General features: G+C 42.9%; 2 protein-coding genes across 4 annotated transcripts; one reads left to right on the forward strand and one right to left on the reverse strand.

Annotated features, from left to right (window-relative positions):
- Positions 1–1461: 1461 nt before the first annotated feature.
- Positions 1462–5455, forward strand: LOC129598903 (uncharacterized). Of its 3 annotated transcripts, XM_055496992.1 has the most exons (3): positions 1462–1817; positions 1869–1987; positions 2059–5455. In XM_055496992.1, exon 3 carries the CDS (start codon positions 3870–3872, stop codon positions 4956–4958), a length of 1089 nt encoding a protein of 362 aa, XP_055352967.1. In that variant the 5' UTR covers positions 1462–1817; positions 1869–1987; positions 2059–3869; the 3' UTR covers positions 4959–5455. The 3 variants fall into 3 exon arrangements, with proteins under 3 accessions (XP_055352967.1, XP_055352965.1, XP_055352966.1); XM_055496990.1 differs by having other exon boundaries at positions 1462–1987; XM_055496991.1 differs by having other exon boundaries at positions 1462–1987; positions 2126–5455.
- A 206-nt stretch (positions 5456–5661) lies between these two features.
- LOC129598913 (uncharacterized) lies at positions 5662–7408 on the reverse strand. The gene is made up of 2 exons (XM_055497002.1): positions 6882–7408; positions 5662–6631 (listed from the first exon to the last, which is right to left on the reverse strand). The coding sequence occupies exons 1-2, from the start codon at positions 7163–7165 to the stop codon at positions 6016–6018; spliced, it is 900 nt and encodes a 299-aa protein (XP_055352977.1). The 5' UTR covers positions 7166–7408; the 3' UTR covers positions 5662–6015.
- Between the last annotated feature and the right edge of the window lie 1854 nt (positions 7409–9262).

Genomic DNA, 9262 nt, shown 5'->3' on the forward strand with positions numbered 1-9262 from the left:
GCCACCCACTGACATCCCTAGCCAGTCCCATGTGAGACCCTTTGGAGCGTGCTGAATAAGTATCAGCAGCAATTGTAGATGCATTGTGAATCTGACATTAAGTACCTCTTTAAAGTTTTGTGCGTTTTGCATGAAATACTACTAAGTACAAATAATTTTGCTTTGTAATGGGCACAATTCCCGATCAGGATAGTACAGAGGAAGTGCTTGTTGTGAATTTGTTGTGGTACTTAGTTTGTGCTTGTATGTGATACTTAATAAAGGTTTAAGTACGCTTTAGCTTTTGGTCAAGAATGCGGCAAAATAGAATGAAAGGTGTAATTTTTATCAAATCCAGCATGTTCCGATCATTGTAAAAACGATTAAAGGGCAGTGATAATAGTGGATCTTGGGCAGTGGCGAGTGTTGCTTTATTCGGTAGGCTTGGTCGGTGGATAGACGTGTGAGCTTTTGCACAATTCTGTTCATTTAACAGTTATCACTGTGCTGGCCTGAGCAGTGGTTTCGCTCTTACCTGGCCTATGCAGCTAACACTAAAAGGAGATCCTGTAACTTCAGTTCACTCCACAGGCCTAATCGGTGGTACGCACGTTTCAGCAGGTTCGGTCAGTGGACAGTATGGCCATTAATGCGGTTCTTTTCATTAGACAGCTCAAGTACTTTATTAAAACTAAACTGATTCCCACACAATCACTTCAGCGATACCGCCGGGTAAAACCCAGGTGGGCAAAATTTACAAGGGCGTTTCTTAGGCCGGTGGATGACTCATCAGTCCGGACGGTTGCGATGGTGCGCGGACTGTAGGTGTATGCCTATCTGCATATCCTTTGCGCATATGAATGCAGAATGTTAGCAGCCTAGCGCAAAACTGACTACCGGCATACAATATTAAATATACATGATAATAAATTTTATTATCATATATTAGCAATACGTCGAAATAAAAAATGCATGCCGATAAGCACACGAATACACGTAAACGAACACACCATAAACTAGTGCAGTCTTTGCACAAAATTCTATAATTATCAGTGATTATAATTACAAGCTTGTAAACGTATGAGTACATGCTTCTTCATTCCTTCATTAACATTGAGATATAACGGGAGCCGGGTGATATGCTATCCCAGAACATTAATAACTAGCGATATGGTAGATAACGAGGACCTGCTTTTGGCCTTCCGAATTCAGGTTGGCTGATTGTAAATGTTCAGTTTAAATGTTTGAATGATTTGAAGTATCTTGCTTGTTGTCGTACGTATGAGGTCTTGTACTCTGTATAAGGAACCGTCCATTATGAAGCGCAGTTTGGTACATAACACTAATAGTTACACTGTGGTAGTTTCGTTAATTACTATTAGTTGCAAAGTTGCAGCGTTCACAAAGTTGCGGCAGAAGATCAACACTGAGATCTGTAGTAATGCAAAACAAAGGATAGCCGGCACAATGCTAACATTCCTTTTTACTGTGGGTGTACAATTGACAAAGGTTTTGATCAGTTTCCGGTATTTATCTTATCTGCTATAAAGATATTATGTACTCTGACGTCGGTTTTCAGCCACCGTGGTTCGATCTGCCAGAAGTCGTAATCGCGTCCTGAGTTTCTTGGCATAATAAGTTGTACACGAATAATATGAGTATATCTAAAATTATGCTGTTATGTCTGGCAAAGATAGTTTAATGGAGATCGAGCCAGATACTTTTGGCAGATCTTATCGGTACACTTTTGGCGAACAGGATTACATTGGCCGCGGAACCTTTGGCCCTGTGTGCAGAGCAACAATAACGGATCGCGAGAATCAAAGAATCGCGAGATGGTACAGCTGCATGCAGCTCCTTTTGGCTTTTCAGCACTTTTGGCTTTTCAGCTCCTTTTGGCTTTTTTTTTGGCTTTGGCATCATCTCGTGCGCTACCATCAAGTTAGTATTGCGCGATCAGCCATATCCGGCGACACATATATTAAACTCATGATGGATTATTACGGTGGTGAGTATTAAGGGGAGTTTGTACTTACCAGAACTTCTCTCACTGCATTTAGGCAATATGGATTGTTTTAGATGGAGATCTGGCAGCCCTATTAAAAAGCAGAAGAATACCCGATGTGTCAACCGCCATTCGTTCTAGGGTTGTCATCACGTCGTCACACAGTTTCACAATCACGCCGTTTTCCTGCTCACAATCCCATCATGCCGAGCAATTGCGGGCGTGATAAAAAAATGTGATGAGTGATGGGACGGTGATGTGATGGGATGAATTTTTATTGTTAAAAATGACAGTTCAAACTATAGCGCATCAGCTGTGCATACATTTTTAACAACATTTGTTAAATTTCTAAAGAATTCTGTGGGAGGCAGTTTAGATTCGAGAAATGCGAAAACTTGCACAAGCATACAGATCTGTACTTGCACAAGTGACTTGATTCGCCTCTGGTTTGATTTGATTTAATTAAAAAATATTTGCAAAAGCTTGTAGCAGTTTAGTACCGTCATTGTGATATGGCGGTATTAGATTTTGCTGCCAAAATGTCCGGAGATTGGGATGCTGAAGTGACGTACCGTAAAGTAAGACGACGAGAAGATTCAGCACTTGACGAAATCCGGCAACGGCTTTGCACTTTTTCCGAACCGCTGCAAAACTGCGAGAACCATAAGACTTCGCTGCTTGCCAGTTTTGGCTTTGAACTGATGTCAACTCTGAACTGATGTCAACTTGTTGTAGTTTAACTAGTTGCGCGGTTTTATCGAATTTTTTGAAAGGCATCTTTGTTGAAAACAGGTAGCATAAAATTTAAGAATTTTTTGTCGTGAAAAATATGTCAGAAATTATTCAATAAATTAATAGCCTATCCCACCAATCACATCACTTCCTGTTCACATTCCCATCACATCCCACCTCCAAAACCTTGGTGGGATGACAACCCTAATTCGTTCTGCTGTTGACTTAGCGGACGGAGTGAACTTTCTCCACGTGAAATGTCGTGAATAACATCATTCACAGTGATGTTAAACCAGCAAATGCTCTGGTCCAAAATCTGGAAAACAACAGTCGATTGTTAATTGGAGATTTAGATGATCTCGTCCAGATGCAACAAAGCGTCACATGTTCGGGTGATATGCGTAACATTCGCGGAACCCTCCGGAATATTTCACCGGAAATACGCCCAACTGACGTCAGAAAACGTTGGAAGAAAGAGTGATATCTGGAGTGTGGGATGCGTTATACTGGAATTGGGCAACAACGCTGTGGGCAATGCAAAGAGGAAGTTACACCGCGGTCCCGCGGATGTGCTCGATGCTGACGCCATTCCCGATACGCAGTATGCTAACTTGATTTTGAAAGGTTACAAGCCGCTGATCGCTCACTCCGTGCCGTTGGAAATAGCGAAATGTATTTCCTCTTGCTTCGCGGCAGCTGGTTCCCGAATCTCATCATCCGAAATTTTAGAAAAGTTGACAAATCTTGGAAAATTAAACCAAGAGCAAAGGAAACCGGTCACAGGAGTTACTGTTGGTATTAGTCTTGGGATACACAACAGTAGCGTCATGGTGCAGACGAACGGTGGGATAGAAACGGTTGGGAACCACATCAAAATGAGCCGTTAATTCCGAGCTATATTGGGTTCGACGAAGGCAGTTGTCATGAAACAATCATACTTTGTGGTCAAGAAGCGTTGGATTTCAAGGAAGCCGACCCAAAGAATTGTGTTGGCAGCCTTATTCGTATCATTGGGCTGCAATTCGAAGATGCGGATGCAATTAAACACAGATATAATCTGCTCTATGATATCGTGGATGAAAACGGGAGTCTCCGGATCAGAATTAAGGAGCACGGAGGCACTATACAGTATTCGGTAGAAGAGATAACTTCTATGTTCCTGTTTTATCTTCGGCAACTTGTCGAATGTGGTCAAGCTTTAAACGAGTGGGAGGTAAGGAGCGCTGTAATATCCGTTCCAGCAACTATGGCCATCGTACAACGCCGGGCCATTAAACTGGCTGCAGCCATGGCGGGAATGGAAACGGCGCGGATCCTAGACGACCCAGTTGCGGCAGTCCTGCCATATATCACTAGTTTTCCGTGTCGAAAACAACATGTGTTGACGCTTGAACTGAATCTTCAGTACCTTGCTGTCTCCATTCTGAAAGTTGTTAAATCCAAACCTGGTTCGACAATAGCTAAGTTGTGTTCGTCTAATTATTCTACGCGACTAGCGGAAGAGATAATTGATGAGCGCATTCTGAAGCATGTGCGAGCAATGTTGAAGGAAGTTTACAGTGTCAGTTTAGTTGCCAACGTAATGCTTGCACTGGGTCTTGCATGTACGAAAATCAACGGGAATGATCGCCAGATCATAAAGATCCCTCCATATGTGCTTGGCGGAAAGAGTTTTTCCGTGGCTATAACCCCGTCGATGCTGGCAGTCCTGTGCCATGGTTTGTTCCACAGTATCATCGTCCCAGTCGAGGATGTACTAGCAAGAGCCAGTTTGACTGCAAGCGATGTTGCGGACGTAATCATAATGGGGTGTGGACGGTTCGTTCCGCAAATCACCGAAGTGTTAATAGGGTTATTTCCTGCGATACAGGTACACGCAACCGTTGATCCACGGATCGTCGTTGCGGAAGGGGCGGCGCTACTGGCATCAAATGTACTGAATGGAAGTGATAAGACCATTGATATCAGAGAATGGCTGGGTTGTCAGCTTATAGCGCATGTACCTAGTGAGACATCAAATATGGTAATACCTAAACGGAGTCGTTTACCAGTGGAAACAGAAGTGGTATGCACAACATCTATTGACAATCAGCGCTTCATTGACATTGAGATTAAATGGATAAGTACTGAACACGACCGCATCAAGCTACAATGTCAGTATAATCAAATGGCGAAAGGTCATTGTAGGAGGTGCTTTGGAGTTTGGATGTCTATGGAATTAGGATATGGATATCCGATATGATTAACTGCAGCATTCGCAACCACCTCTCATAATCCAAAAGAGGCAGCAATATATCCTGTGTGCTACGAAACCACATAGTCAGTGCTGCTATTCGAGCGCCCCGTATATGATCGTCATACGCCACCTCGTGCTTCGCACGGTCCAGTGCTTTTTCCAAAGCTTCTTTGGTTGCCTGCATTTTGTCTTCGTCGAATGTTGCACTAGCCGTATGTACTGCGCCTGCATTGTCGCATCTGAATACCTGACGGAGTTTTTCGGAGCCCTCCACCGCGGCAATCTTTAGAACCTGCCCGCGGTCGATCGCGAATTTTACGGTCACGCGTGGACAGCCTTTGGGAGCGGGTTCTATACCAGAAAACTTGTCAATACTCAAAAGTTTTTCTCCTGAACTGAATTCGGCAAAGATCGTCATCGATTCAATTCAAAATGTTCAGACTGAACATTTTGAATTGAATCGATGACTTATGCATGAGCATTCAGCAGTGCCATGAAAGAAGACTGCATAACTTTTCGAAAAACATAATACAGTGTACCAACCTACCCTGGCACCGACTTTTATGGCTGTTTTCAGATATCGTTGTGATGATGAAGCCTAAAACTGGAATGAACTCTTAATTAGCCTATAGGCTCGTTAAAATAACTAGCCGCATTGTATCTGTACCATCGTTAACATAATTAGATCGCGAGTGTATTATTACGCAGTATTTTATAGAGGAAGTATTCAGTGTTTCAACAAAAACACAAGAGTTTGAAACACGGTGACAAGCACACAAGCAATGGCGCAGTAAAAGCCGCAAATGTCGCAAAAACACCCAGTGAAAACGGCTGCACAGTGCACACCTTGGCAGTTTTAGGTTATTTGATTTCTTCAGTCAGTCCGCAATCAAAACCCACTCAAAGCAGATAAGCTAATTTGAACGGTTCTACCACATTTGCCACTTCTCCAGAGTTTTTTGCAAAACTCTCGATCAGAAATACTAGCAGCACTTACAGACAGTCATATTAAGAGTGGCAAAATAATTACTACTATGTGCATACAAAATGATAGAATGTCGCTTCAAACGTTCAGTGGGTTATTGCCGATGCAGATGCCAGCCTTCCTTTGCAACACCTGCAAACCTCGTTCCCGAGCGAAAACAAAATATTCGAACGCGTTTTCGTTTTTAACGGATGCCACCAGCGCGTCTTCGCAAGCATGACGCAGATCCGACATGTCATATTTGTCAGCGGCGTACCACAGCTTAATAATCTGCTGTCCTCCGTCTCCAGCCGACAGCTCCCGGGTGTACGCAAAATGGATTAACAACTGCAGAATGTTTGCTTCGAAATCGATAATCTTGCAAATCCCGGTGGCTTTCTCGCTGGTATCATGCTGGAACATCGCGGCAAAGACCGGTGACTGAGCCGCTAAGATGGCGCGATGGGCGGGGAACTGGTTTCCTTCGCTGGAGATCAGCGTACAGTCGGTCAAAACACCGGTGTCTAGAAGGTTCTTCAGATCGCTGCGGCGGTGCGTGATACGGTAGGATACAATAAAATGGATTAGCCGCCCTTTTGCTTTGTCTAATTCGTAGGGCAAATCGGGATAATATGGCGGAATGACGAGACGCTGAACGGATTGAGCAGCATCCTCGTATCCCCGCTCGACGTTCACATTTCCGTCACGTATTCCCCTAAATTCGCAGTTTTCGTTTATTCAACACTTTAACCAATTCGGAATTTACAAGAACTGCAGTTTTTTAGTCCATGGAAGTGTAATCGTGGAATAATACACGTAAACCATGGTATTACTAATTTCGCTAATACTTGCAAGCTCGCTTTACGAATGCTTTACGAAAGCTTTTTCAGTGTCTGATAGACCGTCGTAACACCGGGCTGCTCAGCGAAGCCGGAAGCCTCCTGTACAGTTTAGAAAAAAGTTACCTGACAGTTGCCTCCACAATTGCAACAGTCTTTGCGTCCGGTACAACTTTGGTGGATACTCGGCCATCGGATTGTTGCACTTTGATAATGACGGTCAGAGAATGTTCGGTAATCTCAGGGTGAGCCCACTGCTTTCCCACGCGTATATCGACAGTGTAAGAGAGATTCTGAGACGACGACAAATTGTTACATACCACAAAGTGTTCTGTGGGGATTTTGTACTGCAGAGTCAAAGTGGAGTCTTTGCATTCCGGCAGCATGGGAGTCTCAAGCGGGGAGTTCATGATCACGCGATGAGCAGTTATACAAATCTTACTGTGGATTTAAACTCACAAGCAAATCAGCAATACAGCATCTGTTGCATACTCCCTTTCTCTTTCTTACCGATACAAAAATAAAATAACTAGGCTTGATAATTTGATTCAAAGATGCACGAGATTCTAGTACTTCAATATCACTGATATTGTAAGCGTTGTTTGTGGAGGATATTATTGAGAGATACAAAAATAAAAAAGTGCTCACCACACTGTCGGGCTTTTCGATCTAAGCAATTTTTTTCCTTTTCCGATGACAACCAAAATTAATGCTCGTACCGCAGCAATAGCACCACAATGTACGAGTGCATGTACAGTCTGTAGTAACGTATATTATCCTTCGGGGCCGGTTGCCATGGATCCCATAAAATTCTCGTTACCATAACCATAATTAAATGGTACGTATGCACATTATTCACATATTAAATTATGTACATTATTCACATGCTATATATACTTACAGTACATTATTGCATTATCATTTGATGTGGTAATACAGCAAGCGCAATCAAGGCATATCTTTTGTTCCACAGAGTACTACACTCAGCATCTTTTTTATGATCTGCAAAATCGTTGGACACGAAACCGAGATTCTAGCTTTTTTTCCAAGTTTTGAAACGGATTTTAAAGTTTTTGATTTTAAAGCTTTTGAAACTCATTTTAATATTTCGAAAAACGTGATGGAAAAATGGCTTCGTGTCAAACGATCTTTATACTTATGTGCAATTTTGTCAAACATTTTAAGATCGGTCTATCCAGAGGCTTTTGGTACACTTGTTGCGTATAAACACTTTGGAGTCTTGTTTAACCCATATAAAACTACATAACCGGGTGCTGCGCGCACAAATGGTTTCACACTAATTCATGCAAATTATTTGGTTGTAGAATGTTATAAAACGATGCAAAAAGTGTACGGGAGTGTGCGAAGAGGGACACTTTTCCTGCATGTACCCGAATGTACGCTCTGGTACCATGTATGGGGTCATTCACAATAACACTCGCTTCGTTTCACGTTCGAGCTGCATTACATATTTCGGTGCACCGTTTAGGTAGATCGGTTAATCTCGCATCAATTTGCTTCCAAACAATACACTTGCAAAATAAAATTTTTTTATGAGGTGTTTTTCAATTCTTCAGTAGAGGCGTTGCGAAAAGCTTTCGCTACCGCTTGAGTATGCAGCATGTACAATTCTACTACACTATCTGCACTTCTATACACACGGTTCTATCTCAAGTGAACCATCAAAGGAGTAATGGTAAAAACAATTTGCTCTAAATAAACTATTCAGGAAATTTCAAATTTGCGGGGGCTGTTTTAGCGGTCATCATTGTCGTTGATGCGAGGGCTGTTGCATAAGACGCCGAAGTGCGTTTTTGACCATGAAGATGCACTTGATCGACCCGAAATCGTCGCTACTCGCTAGCACCGTCATTGCCTATGCCCAGGTACAGAGGTACTCGTAGGGAACTGGAAGGCTTTCCAGGCTTCCGCTTGTATAAAATGTGGCATCTCCCAGAAGGAAGAATTTACAGCTTTATCCATTGTACTGCTTTCGGTGCCTTCGCAACCGTGGTCGTAGTAGTGCCACGCGGGGATGTTCTTGTATGGCACTATGCCAGTATAGTATTTGGAGTGGTTGGCCATCTGGGTTTCCACGTACAGGGTCTTTTGATAACGTTGATTCTTGGCATAAATTTCAAAAGGAACACCGCCGCTATTGTACAGCCAACCGGTTTGGTAATCATAACGGTAGCGTTTCAGTACGTCCCGGATGTAGGGATGTCCTTTTCGGCATGCGATGAATCCACTGTTCATCATACGGTCCTCGCGGGACAGTAGGCATTCGTATTTACCATCTCTCCATTCTTTCACCAAGGCTGTGAATAAACGACGCAAAGTACTTAGTATATTTCATTGAATTAAAGACTTAGCCAATATATTTGTTAAACCTGTACAAACACTTAAAAGTGATACAAATTCCAAACAAATATTGAAACAACGGCAGCTATCCGCGTTGCTGGGCATGACTGGCCGCACGTTGGTTCACCCCAAAACACTGGTTGCAG

This window comes from Paramacrobiotus metropolitanus, unplaced genomic scaffold, assembly GCF_019649055.1.
Source record: "Paramacrobiotus metropolitanus isolate TYO unplaced genomic scaffold, Prichtersi_v1.0 Parri_scaffold0000132, whole genome shotgun sequence".
In the NCBI taxonomy this organism is placed as follows: Eukaryota; Metazoa; Tardigrada; class Eutardigrada; order Parachela; family Macrobiotidae; genus Paramacrobiotus; species Paramacrobiotus metropolitanus.

What these genes read in the sequence shown, in the direction of transcription:
- LOC129598903 (XM_055496990.1), top strand. Translation starts at nt 3,870, where the DNA reads ATGTTCCTGTTTTATCTTCGGCAACTTGTCGAATGTGGTCAAGCTTTA.
- LOC129598913 (XM_055497002.1), bottom strand. Translation starts at nt 7,165, where the DNA reads ATGAACTCCCCGCTTGAGACTCCCATGCTGCCGGAATGCAAAGACTCC. An exon ending in ATTGTGGAGGCAACTGTCAG is followed by an intron (nt 6,632 to 6,881) that starts GTAACTTTTTTC and finishes CTGCGAATTTAG; the next exon opens with GGGAATACGTGACGGAAATG.